Raw genomic sequence first — 18,321 nt, forward strand, 5'->3', positions numbered from 1 at the left:
CCCGACTGTTTACATTAGCATCGCTAACACTCAGAGCTAACCTGTACTGGAGAGAGCATGTGTGTGAAGAAGCAGGAAATAAAAAGGAACTCACCTTGTGGTATAACCGGCAAGAGAGAAAGCCTTTGAGCTCCATACTGTTTCAGAAATAATCCTTGATAATCCATGATATGGTGTTTCATCATGGCAGTATCTGCTGGTAGAATCTCCCGCATAAGCTCCGCCCCTCTTTTTTAAATCAATTTTCTTAATTTTTTTACAGCTTTATACCCAAAATCAGCACTTTTGAAACAGGAAGTGAAATAGAGGGATATGATGAGGCATGGCTACAATGGGTGATCTGTTTGGTATTTTGAGCAAAACACTTTATAGACATGTTTTTTATATATTTGTATATATCTGAGACCTATGCTATTGCCTAAGAATAGCATGATAGGAGACCTTTAGCGCTGACCTCAAATGCCCCCCTTCATTCTGTCTCTTTCTTTATGTTCTCTAGAATACATCCAGACCATAATGATGATGGAGGAGTCGGTGCAGCATGTTGTCATGACAGCCATCCAAGAGGTGAACTTTCCTGTTTATTATAATGATAGATTAATGATGAGAATAAGGCAAGATTGGTCATGTATATTTTTCCAATTCAAACCACCAAAAATAAAATCAACTTAGATATGTCTACTGATGGAAAATAGTCCTACAACTCTGAGTACTGAAGTTTTGTCAAATTTTATTGTGTTTTTTGTTGTTGTAACATCACACAAAATAACAGCTTTACATATATTTTGTGTACAATTTATTTTTGAAATTGGCAAGTTTCTGAGCAATAAACTTGCAGCTAGCTTAAACCTACCACTTATATTCTTGTTTCAGGCAGCATATTTATTTCTGTCTTTATTTTAATGTATGTTTCTTCCAAATATGAACCTGTTGTTGTTGTTGTGTGTTCCTGCAGCTGATGAGTAAAGAGACTCCGGTGTTGGGGGGCAGTGACTCATATGTGGATCTAGACAGACAGGTATGGACACTTTGTATAACATCACTGTGATGCCTTTTAATGCATGTCTGTTTTAAACAGATTCACGAAAAATATTTAAAGTTTAAATATAAATTCCCTGTAATAGACTTCACTTTTAGGTTAAAGTCACAAGCCAAACTTTGAAATTGCACAGACACCTTTCGTGATCTTACAAACAGTATTCACTATAACTTGTGACCTAATGCATTGACCCAGGTGTCCTCCACAACTAATGTTCTACTTTTTGGACACATACCTGTAAAAGAGCTGGGAGTACAGGGAACAAATAGCCTTAGCAGGAGCACTAGGCTTTTTAGTTTCATTTCTGTGTATAAACTGCCTCACAAACATCTCAGGGTGATCCAGCTTTTCTTCAGTGTTTTTATTTGTTGTTTCTTTCTGTTCTCAGCTGAAGAAGACAGCAGAGGATCTGAATGATGCGTTGTCTACCAAGGAGGAGATCTCCCAGAGGTGTCGTGAGCTGGACATGCAGGTTGGTGTTATTTTTAACGCGGTTTGACCTCTGTTCTTGTACATCCTAGCACAGTTTGCAGGTTCTCGCGTCACGTTTCTGACCTAACCAGAAAGACAACACACCCCCAGATAGGAACTATTTTGTCTTTGTTTGCTATTGTTAGGACTCCTGGTCAAATGTATAAATAGCCTTGATCTAAAATAGTTGTGTCAGGACAATGCAATTTGAAACGATGAATGAGCCTTATGTATAGTTAGGGAAGTAGTTAATGGGGCTCAATGCATTCAGTGTGTCCAGAAAATAACATTGCATAACACCTTTACCCAAGTTTTCTTTTTTACTTTTCCTCTGTTTGGTAACTTTTTCACTATCTAACTGGTTTTGTCATGTACTTCTTATATCTAGTTTTGGTTACGCTTTAAAAGCAGCACCCTTCTTTGCATGATTTGCTTTCTACTGATTAAACCTTTCTTGTACCCTCCTAAATATGTCCTTGTCAGATCATTTATTTTTAAATTGAATTGTGATAATCTGCTGCAGAAAGAGAGACACACCCTATATCTATATTGAAAGCAGATCATAGTGAACATATTCACTTCTCTTTATTTTCTGCTAATGACACAGCAATAAAAATAAAAAAATGGAGCTGCAATTTAAAGAGTCGCCTGCTCTCCTGTTGTGTTGTTTCCTGACTTTTTCCAACACTGTGCCTTGCTTTAAAGGCCCTCCATGTCCAAGAGGAGCGTGATAGACTGAGGTTAGACTATAATGAGCTAGAAGAGAGGGTAAATCTAAACTTTCTTTTTCTTTCTGTCTCTTTTTTCCATCCATGTTGTGTGGTGTGTCTAATAGTCCTGGATTCCTTTTCAGTCTGCTTGCACCGGCATCCCCCTTTAGGAATCCTGGCTCTCCTAACTATGTGTGCATGTGTGTGTGTGTGTGTGTAGACGTATGTGCACAAGTGTTTGTGCACACGTCTACACACGTGGTCCTCTCAGGAAACTTGTGTGGGTGTGTCAGTTGTCACCCCTTCACTAATTATCCTCTGCCTTTTTACCTTGGTGTGTTTCATTGCTTTCCCACAGCAACTGTAGAAACTAAGGGGGGAACACAGGAGGGTCATTTCTTGGCTAAACTGTTGAAGATATGTCACATTTTTACACAAACTGTGTTTTACTCAGATGTGATGTTAATATATATATATACACTGAACAAAAATATAAACGCAACACTTTTGTTTTTGCTCCCACTTTTCATGAGATGAACTCAAAAATCTAAAACATTTTCTATATACACAAAAAAATAACCATTTCTCTCAAATATTGTTCACAAATCTGAAAAAATCTGTGATAGTGAGCACTTCTCCTTTGCCGAGATAATCCATCCCACCTCACAGGTGTGGCATATCAAGATGCTGATTAGACAGCATGATTATTGCACAGGTGTGCCTTAGGCTGGCCACAATAAAAGGCCACTCTGAAACGTGCATTTTTGCTTTATTGGGGGGGTCTGGGGGGGTCCGAAAACCAGTCAGTATCTGGTGTGAGGGTTAGGGTTAGGGTAATGTTGTGAATCGAGTGGCCCATGGTGGTGGTGGGGTTATGGTATGGGCAGGCGTATGTTATGGACGACGAACACAGGCCACTCGATTCACAACATTACCCTAACCCTAACCCTAATCCTAATCCTAACCCTCACACCAGATACTGACTGGTTTTCGGACCCCCCCAGACCCCCCCAATAAAGCAAAAATGCACGTTTCAGAGTGGCCTTTTATTGTGGCCAGTCTAAGGCACACCTGTGCAATAATCATGCTGTCTAATCAGCATCTTGATATGCCACACCTGTGAGGTGGGATGGATTATCTCGGCAAAGGAGAAGTGCTCACTATCACAGATTTTTTCAGATTTGTGAACAATATTTGAGAGAAATGGTTATTTTGTGTATATCGAAAATGTTTTAGATCTTTGAGTTCATCTCATGAAAAATGGGAGCAAAAACAAAAGTGTTGCGTTTTGTTCAGTGTATATATAAAAATAAAAAAATATCTCTGGTTAGCAATAATGGAGCAGAACAATTGCTTGTAGTGTAACTCAATATTAAGTATGTATTTTTTTTTTTTATTAGGTTAACTCCCGCCCCATGTTTTTGAACTTTTGAGATCACAACGCTAATGGTATACAGGCTCGTTGCCGTGAGAGCATTTTCAAAGGGGTGCTTGATCATCGAAAACACTTTCACATAACAATGTAACAAACATTTAAATGGACTCCATCTTTCACATAGAACTATTCAACAACATTTAAAAAAGACATAGATGTGCTAGTATGTCAGAAGAAAAGGCTAATGACATTTATTTGCATTCACATTATTTAGATTTTATCCAATTGATCCTGGCAAATTCTTAAAGGGTTGAGAAACAATGGTATGTGCTGGCTTTACATGCCGGGTAAATAGATGTATTTATTTTTAATAACCTTGCCTAATCATGTTACAGTTATATTTCCTTATCACATATATTAAGATCAGTTCATATTTTGAGTGTTAGTAATTAATTAGCGCCACATTTAAAACAAACAATTAAAGAACTGCCTCTGCGTTGTTTTGTGTGGAGCTTGATGCCCTGTCTGTCCCATTGAGAAGGCAACATCAAACCACATGTAGCCCTCTCTGCTATGCTGGAGTGTGTTGGTCTGCCCTGTTGAAGTGCGTTTGATGTATGCTTGCTTTATTACCAGAGTTCATGCTGCAGTGATTTAATAACCTTTGGAATTCTTGTACAGAAATTCTACATTTAAGTACCTTGACATATATCGTTTGAAAAGTAACTTATTCCCATTTTCTGTCTCTCTTCTCTCTATCTTGAACATTCTTTCTTTCCATCCTTCTCTACACCTCAACTGCGCCATCCTTCGTTCGATGTTGACCTTCACCTTTCCTGTTTCCAAATATCTTTCTTCTCCCTCTCCATCCAATCTGTGTATCTCACTCCTGAACTATCTTTTCTTCTTATTGCACTTCCATTCTGTGCGCGTCCTTCGCCCTCTCCCCTCCCACAGGTGGCTGCGCTGCAAGAGGAGAAGAGCAGTTTGCTAGCGGAGAACCAGGTCCTGATGGAGCGACACAACCAGTCTGACTCCATCGAGGATATCAACAGCCCTGCAGGACGCAGACACCTCCAGCTGCAGACACAACTGGAGCAGCTTCAGGAGGAAACGTTCAGGTACAACTAGCTGGAAATAGAGTGAGTTTCTTGCTATATAAACAGTGAAAGTCGAACTGACTCATGCTGACGTCAAAATCTAGGTTGGAGGCATCAAAAGATGACTACCGGATCCGCTGTGAGGAGCTTGACAAAGAACTCCTGGATGTGAAGTCGCAGAATGAAGAGCTTTCGTCACTGGCTGACGAAGCCCAGTCGCTCAAGGACGAGATGGATGTCCTCAGGTAAGACACGGATGCAAAATGTTGTCCGTTTTAAACCTAAGGAGAGTAAACTGAACGAGAGAAGGGATTCCAAAAGCCTGTTGGGGATGGATAGGTAGAACAACAGGGGATGACGCAAGATAATGAATGTTTTGTTGAACCACTGCTATCCTGTTATTTCAGACTGCTGTTGTTACAGGTGTGTTGCTACACAAACAGAGCGTTAGCAAAGCTGCCACCTCTCCTTTTCTTTCTAAATGTAAAACCAGTGTATGTTGATTCCCTCCCCAGGCATTCATCAGACAAAGTGTCAAAGCTGGAGGGCACAGTGGAACACTACAAGAAGAAACTAGAGGACATGGGACTGCTCAGGAGACAGGTACGCAGACAGTAGAAGCAAAAAAAACAATGTTGGCATGGTCCTGTCTGATGCCCACTTAAAGATGCTTTGGTGGTACCTGGAAGCTCATTGAAATCCACCTAGATGCTTTTTTTAAATATACATTTGTTCACTTTTTTGTCATTTGGACTGTTTATTTCTATGTTGTTAATTTATTATTATTATTATTATTATTTAAAAAAGTGTAATGTAAAGCCCCCTAAGAAAAATGTTTAATGTGTGATATTGGGCTATATAAATACAATTGGATTGATTCATTTATTGTGTTGGAGCTATTCAATGTTCCCTACAATGCTTTGCAGAGTGTCCATTGATTAGTCAGAGACATAGTTAGGCTAACAGAAATATGTATCTCTCCGAGTTCTAAAAAGAATATATATTTCTTCTTTTCCAGATTAAGCTTATAGAGGAGAAGAACACGGTGTTAATGCAGAGCAACGTGGGTTTGGAAGAGGAGCTACGGAAAGCGAATGCTACCAAGGGCCAGCTGGAGACGTACAAGAGACAGGTATCAAACCGAGAGCTGAACTACACGTGCAGTTATCATTATTTATATGGCCCCAGGCTGGGCGATATACCACGATTTAATAACTACACAAACACACACACACACACACACACACACACACACACACACACACACACACACACACACACACACACAAATTTGTCCATTTTTGATTGAATGCTCTCTTTCTCTGCACAGGTGGTTGAACTTCAGAACAGACTGTCAGAAGAGTCTAAAAAGGCCGACAAGATGGAGTTTGAGTACAAACGCGTCAAAGAGAAGACGGACTCTCTCCAAAAAGAAAAAGATGTATGTACCACTCACAATATACACTTTAAAAGAATGACCCAAAGGCTGCCAACACTTTGAAATGCTGCAGTTTCAAAAAGTAGTTAAAGGACTTGATTGACAGATGAATTATGTTGGACAATAGGGATTTTTATTTCAGACCCTGTACTTTTTTCCTCCCTCACACTGTTTGTGTATAAGTTATCACACGTGTGTCCTCTCCCCTGTAGCGAATGCGTACGGAAAGAGACTCTCTCAAGGAAACCATTGAAGAGCTACACTGCGTTCAAGCCCAAGAGGGACAGCTTACAGCAGGTACAATGAAAAGCTATCTAAATAAGAGTAGCTGAGCTTGTTCTGTTTAAGCAAAGTATAATCTACTTTTTAAAGCCATAATAGTTGGGTTTAACCTTTCATAATGTTTTGTTTTAGGCTTGTTCCCATTGGCCAGTAACGACGGTGATTCACTGGCGGCGGAAATCACTACCCCAGAGATTCGGTATGCATTTAGTTTTGTTTCACTTTGGTTATTTAACAAGAGAAGGTCATCAAAAAGAGTTGTTGATTGACTACACATATCAGATCATCTAATGTGTTTATATTCTAAATGATTGTAAATATTGTGCTCTACAGACAGAGGAAGAAATACCACATCAAAGTATCACGTCTGTATTTCTGTGTTAAGAAGTACTCGCTTCATGTTGCTATTTACATGTTAAACAGAAGTCAGTCAAGATGGAAGAGATAGGAGATTTAAGAGAGAGATGTTTCTGATCTTGCGTGCCTGCTCCCCTGGCGCTTTAAGGCCTTAAAGGAGGAGTCCCTCTCGCGTGTTATGTAATAGCTGTGCGAGTTACATCAGCCTCACTGCTGCTTCTCAAGAGGGCTGGGTTTTCAGCTGGCAGTATACTATGCCTGGATTGTTTTTCCAACACTCATGAAATAAAGACAAATATGGATTTACATTGAAACCCTTTAAAAGCTACTTAAACATGATTTAAACTATCTAAATCTAGACTCATCATTACCCTCTAGGTAGAGTAATGAAAACCCGTTGTGCCTCAGGGTGATGACATATCCCGCAGGCTTTCGAAGGTTTAAGTGGGAACATTGAGGATGATTCATTCTTATGTATGTCTGTTGCTTGTCAGTTAATCATCCAACAGTGAGAAAGAAAATCTGGCGTAGGCTGGGCCTTTTTGACGGATTAAACTCGTCGCTTTCATAAGTAGCATCTGGGATTGATCTCTGCCCGTCATTTTTACTGTAAACCGTGAAACAGCCAGGAAAACAGCTGGAGTTAAAGTCATTCCCTCAATCTAATGCAGAGTATGAATAGCAGCTCAGCTAGAATAAACCCAGTCCTGTTGCTTTAATCAGTCGTATTAGACCTGGGCTAACCTTAGCTAGCAGCTGTGAGTTCATCTGGAAACATTTAGTCAGATCTCCAGAAGGAAAGGAGTTGGCAGCCACACCCTGAAAAACACATGTCAGGACCCAAGAGACAGACTGTGCTCAACACTGTCCAAAACAGAGTCAATTGTATCTGTTTGGTAGATCGATTATAAAAAGAAGAAAAAAATGTCTAACTTCCCTGACCTGAGTACACAGTTTGTCTTCAGGAAACAGTCAGTCACTCGGGGGAAGAGTCATATATTTAGCTTTGCAATGGAAGTGTCTTCTTAGGGGGCATCTCTAACATGTTTAAAGATCTAGAGATGCCGATAGAGACCCTTGAAGTACTACAACAGCATTACAACAAGTTGTGTTGCTTTAAATGTTTTGAGTTTTATTTGACTGATCAAACAGCAGCTTTTTTGGTTGTAGAATGTATCAAATGTCCCCAATGTGTCATGCTATATGCACTGATGCTACACAGTTTGTGCGTAAACATTATCCCGCAACAGTTATAATGAATAAACGGAGAACATAGGTGGCTTCTGTTTGTCTATCACCATAGCAGATTGAATTCTCACTGACATAATGAGGGTTGTATTGGTTGGTGAGTACATGTCTATAACAACCAAAATGTGGTTGCTTCAACAAAATGAATTTTTTTTAATTGACACTGTCCAATGTGTTTTTCCAGAGAACATCTGATTCGTCTGCAGCATGAGAACAAGATGTTGAAGCTGGCTCAGGAGGGATCGGACAACGAGAAGATCGCCCTGCTGCAGAGTCTGCTGGAGGATGCTAGCAGAAGGAAAAATGAACTGGAGACGGAAAACAGGTCAAAGGAACAGCCAGATGCATGCAGCCTAGCATCAGCAGCAAAAGCAAACGCAACTTGAGGCTGAATTCTTATTTTTTATTCTCTTTTGTGCTTCAAATGTAAAACATAGAGCAAAGATAAAGTCTTTTGATCTGTTCATGTAGTTTTCAGTGCCACACTTTCCAACTGGGCTGATTGTGTTTCCCTGTGTGGGAACGCGGATCAATCTCACACAAAGATGTTCTCTGTCTTCACTGGAATTTCAGTCAATGCCCTTTGAGCCAGCAACAGGCCGTATTCATTGCCGTGTTAAAGCCATCTTGTCTTTTGTGTTTTTTATCTAGGTTAATCAATCAGCGTCTGATGGAGGAGCAGAGTCAGGTGGAGGAGCTGCAGAAGAATCTTCAAGAAGAGGGCTCCAAAGCAGACAACGTAAGTAATGAAATGTTTGTTCTGCATTGTGGGTGCACAACTCTCATATCAGTATAGATGTTGGCGGCCACAGAGAGACACATTCCCATCATACCACACTGAAACAAAGATGGCGCACAATACTGCAGTACACAGCTCCTCCTGAAGAATGAAGGTTCTGATGTTTTTTGTTTTTTTTAAATAACCCATTGCATAACAATTATTTTCTTTTTCTTTGCATCTAACTCTTCTCAAGATAACCATACATAATATTAACCATTGCTAACATATTGTATTCTTTGTTTTTCTATATTGTATTATAGCCATGATTCGTCTGTATGGCATCAGTATATTAATTAAATAAGAAATAAGACTATCTTAAAATCCAACTCTGTTTTAGTTTGTATTAACATCATTACCTGTGTTTGATATTTGAAACATAACAAAACATGATTTTTGTTGTATTGCTTTCTCCTCTGTCTCCTTGAAGCCAGTTCCTAGTAGGGGACTGGTATTTAGGATTGGACCTTTCTTTTTCTTGAATTAACCCCGATTTAAAATGCTACCAACCCTTTTTCTTTTGTGGGTTTTGGGGGTCAGTTCCTGCCATCAGTTGATTCTCTCAATATCAACAAAACACTTGTATACAGTAGTAAATAAGTTACTTTCAGCCACTTCCAGTGTTTTATACACGCAGTATATTTTTAAAATACACAACGGATTATTATTTTAAAGGTGGGATAGGTAATTCACTTCAGAAACACTTTGTTTTATATTCCATGGAATGCTCTTAACATCCCGATAGCAATTCCACAAATATTTCATCTGTGGAAGCCGGCCCGGCTAAAATAACTGGATGGCCTACTTGCCTGTCAGCCTTCCACCTGTGCACAAACTTATCTCGTGCCCTCATTGGTCATGTGCGCGTCCGTGTGTGTTGGAGGAGGGGCTCTGTAAGGAAGTCTGAAAGAAGGGGCAGATGTTTTTCCGTTGTGTATTTTCAAATTCTAGCGCACTCGAGCTGGTTTCTCCATTCTTACCTACCCTACCTTTAACAGTGTATATAACTACCAAAATGTGTAAAGGAAACTTTTTCTCATGCACACATCAAAGGTGAACAAATATCATAACATTTCTAATATTCTTGAAGAATCTATGTAAATTATACTGAACACTTTTGTAAACGGATGTTTTTTTTTAATCATTTTGCTGTTCAATTCATCAAGAATTTTTTTTTCAAAATAGTAACTTTTCCTCGAGAATGTATGGTCACGCAGTAGGGCTGCTCGATTATGGCAAAAATCATAATCTCGATTATTTGGGTCAATAATTGATATCACGATTATTAAAAACGATTATCCATTTACTTTGAAAGCATCCATTTATTGAAAAAAAAAATGTGAACAGTATGTTTTTAACAGTTGATTACCCTGAACTTTAAGTAAAACTCAACTGAAAAACGAATTAAAAAAAATGTAATAAAAAAAAAAAAAAAAGATTAATAATAATAAGAAATTATCATTTTATTTCGATTACGTTGCAAGCCCTAATCATAATTGCGATTAAAATACGATTAATTGAGCAGCCCTATCACGCAGGCTGAGTAACATAAACAAATTCTTTAAAAAAACAACATCTACATTTGGCAGGTCTGTGATTTTTGCCAATCAGTAAAAATAATGTTTCTTTTCAAATAATGCTCCCCCTGTCAGACTATAGTAAGTATAACTTTGTGATTCCTGCCAAGTTCCTTCTTTTAGATATTAGGGTGTAACAGCTCAGTGCAGTAAATGTGCACTGTGACGAAACGGAACACAGTGTGATGCTAACGTATGTTTTCTTAACGTACACATTTTTAGAGAATGAAATAAGAACTCCTAAATATCATCAACGCAATCTGTATTTAGAATCATGACTGCATGCATTTGATACACTGAGTTGTTGCACACATGTAATAGTGACTCCTTTCCTAGCTAGGTGTCAAGAATCAGTCCTCTGGTATCCTCTATGTGTTTATCCTCTTTATAGTGACATACCTTTCCTCTTTCCTTGATGCCTTCTGATTTCTTGTTTAGGGATTTGTCTGCACTCAAACTGATTATAGACCAAAAAACATAAAAAATGAACCAGAACTCTCCGCTTATTGTAAATATTCACTGTGATTATCAATCTATGAATTCATGTTTGGTTTGAAGTCTTCACTGATTCTTTTGAGTAATTCAAGGTCACGAATGTTTCATAATGCCACATTTTCCAAGCATTAATCAGTTGTAACCTTCCCTCTGTTGGATGAGAGGGGACACCACATTGTGGTGCTTTTGAAGAAGACTGACATTTGCTGCAACTACTGCATTTATCCAGCAGTGTCTCTTTGATTGTATCTGTGGGTTGTATAGGATGGAATATTACGTTATAAAACATATCCTTTTTTTTCTCAGTCTTCTATCCTGAAGAAGAAATATGAGGAGCACATGTAAGATAACATACATTTAATTAAAAACTTCATATTCATCATGAGACAAAACAAGGCTTGACATTCTTTCTACTCTTCATCAGGGAGAAACTACGGGAGTTGAACAACGAGTTACTGAAGAAGAATACATTCATCGACGAAATGGAGCCTAAATACAACAGCAGCTGTGAGTTTATATTCTTATTTTTCACCTCTTACCGTCAGATCTCTTATTTTGAATGTTTGAAATTGATTTAATGTGTGGTACAGATCAAACACTTAGACATTCAAACTTGTTCTTCAATGCATATCAAAAGAAAAGCAGGAATACACTCAGCCAAAACAATGTAAATGTCTGTGTTGTTGCCTCAGCCCAACGAGTGGAGGAGCTGGAGGAGGCCCTGAAGAAGAAAGATGATGACATGAAACAGATGGAGGAGAGATATAAGAAATACCTAGAAAAGGCCAAGAGTGTGAGTTTACTTTGTGAATGTGAACTATGTTTTGCACGGAGTATTGCTACTTGTGAGGCTTGCTGTAGGTGTCGTTCAACAGGAGTTTGATTGAATGTGTCCTCTCCAGGTGATCCGGACCCTGGACCCCAAGCAGAACCAGGGATCAGGTCCAGAGGTGCAGGCCCTGAAGAACCAGCTGCAGGAGAAAGACAGGATGTTGCACTCTTTGGAGGTAATCCAAAGTTGTTAAAAAAGTTGAATAGTCTGACAAGAAAACAGACGAGCAGCTTGTGGGGTTAACAACCAGTCCCCTCATAGATAACCAGTGTGTTGTAGCTTGAAAAGCCCTTGCATTTCTTAATGTTGTGTCTTGGCGTTTCCTCCAAACAGAAAGAGATGGACAAGACAAAAAGCCAGAGAGATTACGAGGAGAAACTGATTGTGTCAGCCTGGTACAATATGGTAAGAAAAACCTCGTACTGCCTGAAGTCTTAGAACTCTCCTTTTTAAATTGTGGCTCACATTAATGACTTGGAAAGAAGTGTAATAATTCACTGAAATCCATAATATTAAAGTTACCGTAATTTTCGGACTATAAGGCGCACCTGAATATAAGCCGCAGCAGCTAAATTGAATGATGTGTACATATATAAGCCGCACTGGACTATAAGCCGCAGGTGTTTTAATGTTTAATTACCATATGTAAGGGTTCGTGCACAGAGGGGATTGTCGGGTAAGAGATGGCTGTTTAAGGAAGCTCCCATTTATTAACATTTCAACAAACAAGTTGCATATTTGCATAACGTATTCAAGTGTTAGCATTTAGTGCAATAGTAGCTACAGAACATGTACTGTGCTGTGTAAACTGTACTGTATCACATAGCGTTTCAGACACACAAACTTTTCAACTTTCAAACTTAAACGGTGCGCTCCCAGCGCACGTACCGGCAGTGATCTACAGCAGTGGTTTTCAACCAGTGGTACGGGGACAAACTGTCTCGCTCTCGTAATGTCTGTCTGTCTTGCTCTCGTTCTGTCTCTCGCACCACTCTCGGTTCCACTTTTACTTTTGCGCGCTACCTGTCTCACTCTTTTCCGGCCTCCAGCTTTTCCTGCTGGAACCCGCCGCTTAAAGTTGGGGGTCCGCGGACCGGCCATAGAGCCCATAGAGTTAAAGGTGGTGGCCGTGAGCTGTACAAATCCATAGATTAGCCGCGCCGTTATATAAGCCGCAGCGTCGAAAAATGGGAAAAAAGGCGCGGCTTATAGTCCGAAAAGTACGGTATATAGTACCACAATGATTAGTACATTAAGCCATAAGTTAATTATTTGATTAATGTAATTGCCACACATTTGATGGTTCCAGTTTCTAAAAATGGGAATTGTAGTATCTTTGGGTACATTTAATGATGTCACATTGTGCCCTATGATACTATGATTGAATGAGCATTTTTCACAGTTATCTAATGTAATTTAATTACCTAATGATTATTATAAAAAAAGAAAACTACATATGGCATGCCACATTTTTTTTTTGTTGGTAAATGTACTGTGATTTTGCAATACCCTTCGATGTGTAGGCCCAAATCGATGAAACAAAACATCGCAACTCATGCAGGAAGGCATTTCAACCACCAGAGGGCAGCGTATGCTTTTTTATAAGCCTCACAAACAATGTGTTGTCTGTTACACTTTTGATCAATAGCTATTGTTCATAATGATGTTGAATTGTTACTGATATTTGTTCGAGCTAAATTGTTTCTCGTGCATCAAGTTCCTTGCACCAATCGTGACATCACGTACGACATCTTGTTTTACCGATGGTGACCATTAAATATATAATGAGAAGACTTCCTCTGTTCCTCCTCCCAGGGCATGTCTCTGCAGAAGAAAGCGGCTGAAGACCGACTTGCCAACACGGGCTCGGGTCAGTCCTTCCTGGCCCGGCAGAGACAGGCCACCAGCACTCGCCGCTCATACCCCGGCCACGTCCAGCCCGCTACCGCCAGGTAGATGGCAGCAGGGGGGCAGACAGATACTGAGACAAACTACCTTACAAACCCCCCGAACTCACATACAGTAGATTGGCCTTTTCTGAGGCACACTATTTCCATTCATTTCTAATGGACGTTCTTATTTTCCTGCATTCTCCCTATTGATTTTCTTCTTTTCCTTCTTGATCAGATCCATGAGGTAGAGATGCCAGACAAAGCTGCCCAAAAAAAATCTCCCACCACTTTTTTTCCCCCTTAACTTAACAGTTTTTATTGTGGCTCCTGTGATGCCACGCTCCTTCCCTTTTTAACAAATCAGCATTTTGATAGGGTGTTACTAACCACTGACCTTCCTCTCCCTGTGCTCTGTGGCGAACCTTTGTCCTGGCTATTGCATCCTTTGGAAGTTATTGTCATTTTTTGTTTTCACGGAAGCGCTCTGCCTGTTCATTCAGTATTTATGCACATCTCTACCTGCCATATCACTTAAGGTTCATCGTGTTTCTCAGCCTGGAGTTGACAGATGTTCTGTTTCTGATGTAGCTTTCAATCAGGCGACAGCTATTCTCATTACTCATATGTCATTGTTTAAACTGTGTTTTTCAAATGGAGACGAGTTGCTCTTCTGCGGCGTCATTATGTCTATATTGTTTCGAAACAAATACATTAAGGAATAGGAAGATGAATTGTCATCACAGAAAATGTTTCATTTGCTAGATGAATTGTCTAAATGATCTCTAATGGGATTTGAAAGTTACTCCTTCAGTTGTTGAAGTTTTTCCAGGAGTCGCAACAGCTAGATAGCTTTTGGCAAAGTACAAGCTAACTGTGTTTTCATTATCTTCTATTAAGGAGCCACCATTGTTCTAGGAAAGGCACACATACCAGCATTTACCTGATGTGCCATGGTGTTAAATTGAAATATATATATATCGCAGTATTTGGTTCATGTTATCTTTGGAACACTGCAGGCGCGCCTCCTCACACTACACACAGAGAGAAATGAGATGAAGGAAAATCTAGTCTTGACTTCTGGAGGCTTGCACTGTTTTGTTGAAAAGGAGATGGTCCTGTATGCCGATAATATAACAAAGAGAGGATGCTGATTCAGTGTAGCTCATTGAAGCAGACTGACTTCCCCCATCATTAAAGATAAATGATTTGCTCTCATATTAATAAGGCTGTTGGTGTTATAAGAGCACTGCACAGTATGTCAATTTAAATAGGAATCTTGAATTGGTATGCTTGTTTCTGTTACTGTCCTTTCTTTAACTTATTTATTTCCCCCCTGCATTGTCCTTGTTTGCTCTAACATTTTACCATGAGTTCTTTTGAAGGGATTAACCCTGTTTGTTTGCTGTGTATGTCTTTGTATCAAGGCCAGATTCTAATCTAGCACTCCCCGCCGTCTGACCGTTATCTCTCTTTCTCTTTCCTCCCTCAACAGCAATGTCACTGCATGACTGCCACACCAATGAGCTGGCCCAGCCTTGTGTGTGTGTGTCCTGGCCCGGCCCGGCTCTGGCCTACGTTGGCCCCGGGCCGGGCTAGGCAGAGGCACACGATGCATGAATCCTCGCCTTGCATGACTTTTGCATAGACTCCTGCCTGCGAATAACCAGCACACCCGCAGCGGAGCATGAGCACTAACAACCCTCTGCTGTGTCATGCGTTGTAACCTCCACACAAGCCCAGAGGAGGCAAGAAATTCAACTCCTTTCCTCATTTCCCGCTCCTTCTCCTCATGCCCTTTACTCTTTATGGACATGCTTGCGTCTGCTCCCTTGTTACAATTCTATTTCTGTTACAAATACCAACAACAGGGGCAGAATATCGCAGTATAGTCCGTTTACCAGGCAGTTGGTTAGGTTTGCTGGCTGCTTCAGGATACCTCAATGACATACTTTCACATATCTGTTTTTCATGGTTGAAGAAGAGTCTCCATCTGCATGTGAGAGATATCGGAGAGGTGTAGCCAGCAAATGTATCACAAAAAAAAGCTCCCCTTTAACCTTCTAAGTGTGTATCTCCTGCAATGCCCAGCCTCTCGTTGCTGGATGGCATTTTAGAGTGGTTTTACCTCAAGTATAAGGAGTAGCGTATAGGGCATTACTGTGCTGCCCTGTAAGCTGTTGGACTCTGCAGTAGGAACATAGGATGGCAAAATAAGTATTTTTATCAAGATGAATAACATTGTTACAGATATGCGTTTATACAAGATAAAAGCCCCCGTTAAGCCTACTTATAATTTATTTTTAGATTTCATTCAACATCTCTCGATACTGGCTATATGTTGTCTATGTTATTTGACCAAGTAGCAAATAACCTGCACTCTAATTGAGCCAAAATTAAGAGGCTCTGCTGGCGGTGCATTTTGTCACACTTGTAATACATTACCTACAATCATTTAACAGTGTGTTACTGTTGCAACTTAAGGAAAATTGGCATCAAATTAACGTATCAGTATTCCAGATTGTATAAAAGTATGTTGACAAATATGTTGAGAGATTGGACCTGAGGAAATATGCATATTACAGGCATAAGTGCATTTTTCAAATGAGAGAGATGGTTGGGCCCTCATATTTTAGTGTCTTTGTTTAAAATGTGACGTATTGAAAAAAAATAAGACTGGCTGGTCGTTTTAGGACTAAAAGCATTAAGGCTATTTTATTGTTGAAAAGAGGGAAGAAATCAATTCTCGTCTACTTGATATATTTCTTTACAAACACTCAAATTAACCAGGCTGATTGGGGCTTTTCTTCTCTGTATTTTAACCCATTTTACTCATGCATGTTATATTGTGTAACCTTGATTTGATTCATGCCGTGCATTTTTATCTTAATGGCTTATTTATTATTTTGCCGCTTGTACAGCAGTGTTGTTAAATTTTTTTATATCAGCAGTAGTATTTTATCATCACTTAAACTGTTACAATGGATGTGAAGTTACCATACAACTTCGAGATACTGTTAAATACTTGTCTTATGCAACGAAAGGAGGATGTGGTTTGAAAAAGTATTTTTCTCCTGCAAATTAAATAAAGGTTGTTACATTATCTGCGATCAGTGTAAAATGAGAACATGGTACAAAGTTCCATTCACCTCTAGTCTTTTCAGGAAGTCTCGTCATGTTTGAAACATGTTTTCTTGTTAACAAAAAAGCACATTTTTAAACTTTTAATTCACATACGACCCTACAAATGATTTTATTTTCCAGTGTTTGAGCCACAGCAACAACGATGGGGTTGATGTTTGAGAAAAAAGACAGATTAGCTGTTGGGAATGCATTCAAATGAAGCTAGCTTAGCTGTTCGGTTAACCAACCTTACAACAACAATTTAGCTTCTACATTTGGTCATCCCTTAAATGAGTTTCCAAAGTAGAGTGGAAAAACATTTGCAGTTTGAATCCAGTTAGGTAAAGATGTGATGTTTTTATTTGTCCAGTTCTCTACTGTTTTCTGTCCAAATCTGTGTTTTGTAAACCATTTGCCATTAAAATCCAGTTGTAAGTTATAGACACAACTCTTTTAACCGTCCATCCGAGTTATTGGTTTGGTAAGAAATCTGTATATAATGGAACACATCCACATTGTGGTTGACCTGTTTAAAGTTATATCAGGGATTTTGGGAGCTTTTTGTTATTTAATATCCCCCTAAGAGAATGCATTTAATGTTGTCCTCTTTAATCCCTCATCGAGCCAACCAATGTATGTTGTTGCTTACGTGTGTCGGTGTATATACCTAATATTTCTTGCAAATATTTAGATACTGGGTGACAGATTATCACAAACTGGAGGAACTAGCTTCAGAAGACAGCCAGTTAGCACCACTTTCAGACATTTTAATTAACTCAGATTTCTTCTCAATAAGGAAGGAAAGGTTATGTACTGTTTTAGCTATAACTCCAAATCTTTCCTTGATATTCATTTTTCAGAACAAAATGCTGAGCGAAGATTGCAGTATTCTTTATAAAACCTGGTCATATCGTGGAGTATTACTTACATGCCCAAGCTAAAATGAGTACCCGTTGTTCCCTAGTGTTACTTGACTTGTATTAGAGATGGAACAAACATGAGGTCAGAATTTTATCACTACGCGTGCAGTGTTTGCTGTATTTTTTTACTCATTGGAAATCTTTTCTTTACATATTGAAGTAGCAAATAACCTTCCATTTGCCAAGTTTTCTATTGCTTGTATACAAACTACACTATGTACATACTAAATGTGGCGATAGTAGAGGAGGTGTCTTGATGTGATTGAGAAAATGAAACTTAAGTTACGTAAGATGGATTTCATAAAGCATCTGTCTGATGAGGGCCTATGGATGATAATGTGCTTCCTACACTGCAAAACTTGGAAATGTCATTGTAAATAAAGCTTGTATAAAACAGGCCGCTTGTCTGTTTTTATTTTCCAAATCATGATGACCAGATTCTTGTTATCGAATAACACAGGCATTCTGAATAGTCTTTTGTTTTCTTCACAGATTTACTTTGTAATTTATGACATGCGTGGACACTTATCAGACTGTGGGCGTAAATTAATCCATGGCATCAAATTCCTTTGTTTGCGCAAAATTGATGTTTGTATGTATATCAAAATGACATTGTGACATCGGAAACTAACAACCTTTTCTTTCTGTAGCATTTCCAAGTGGTATTATTGTGGGTGCAGCTGTTGC

General features: G+C 39.2%; 1 protein-coding gene across 4 annotated transcripts in view; it reads left to right on the plus strand.

The window, feature by feature from the left end:
• Positions 1-18,031, plus strand: part of hook3 (hook microtubule-tethering protein 3) — a 31,703-nt gene extending 13,672 nt beyond the window's left edge. The window contains exons 6-25 of one of the 4 annotated variants that reach the window (XM_010787964.1): positions 500-567; positions 956-1,018; positions 1,428-1,511; positions 2,216-2,278; positions 4,553-4,716; positions 4,800-4,940; positions 5,211-5,298; positions 5,714-5,827; positions 6,026-6,136; positions 6,346-6,430; positions 6,548-6,614; positions 8,205-8,345; positions 8,672-8,759; positions 11,177-11,211; positions 11,295-11,377; positions 11,563-11,663; positions 11,773-11,877; positions 12,036-12,107; positions 13,518-13,654; positions 13,830-18,031. In XM_010787964.1, coding sequence (XP_010786266.1) covers positions 500-567; positions 956-1,018; positions 1,428-1,511; positions 2,216-2,278; positions 4,553-4,716; positions 4,800-4,940; positions 5,211-5,298; positions 5,714-5,827; positions 6,026-6,136; positions 6,346-6,430; positions 6,548-6,614; positions 8,205-8,345; positions 8,672-8,759; positions 11,177-11,211; positions 11,295-11,377; positions 11,563-11,663; positions 11,773-11,877; positions 12,036-12,107; positions 13,518-13,654; positions 13,830-13,842 — 1,823 coding nt within the window. In that variant the 3' untranslated portion in view covers positions 13,843-18,031. Of the gene's footprint in view, positions 1-499; positions 568-955; positions 1,019-1,427; positions 1,512-2,215; positions 2,279-4,552; positions 4,717-4,799; positions 4,941-5,210; positions 5,299-5,713; positions 5,828-6,025; positions 6,137-6,345; positions 6,431-6,547; positions 6,615-8,204; positions 8,346-8,671; positions 8,760-11,176; positions 11,212-11,294; positions 11,378-11,562; positions 11,664-11,772; positions 11,878-12,035; positions 12,108-13,517 lie in introns of all 4 variants that reach the window. The other 3 variants (XM_010787963.1, XM_010787965.1, XM_010787966.1) reach the window with 3 other exon arrangements.
• The last annotated feature ends 290 nt before the right edge of the window (positions 18,032-18,321 follow it).

This window comes from Notothenia coriiceps, unplaced genomic scaffold (assembly GCF_000735185.1).
Source record: "Notothenia coriiceps isolate Sejong01 unplaced genomic scaffold, NC01 NC01_scaffold00031493, whole genome shotgun sequence".
Taxonomy (NCBI): Eukaryota; Metazoa; Chordata; class Actinopteri; order Perciformes; family Nototheniidae; genus Notothenia; species Notothenia coriiceps.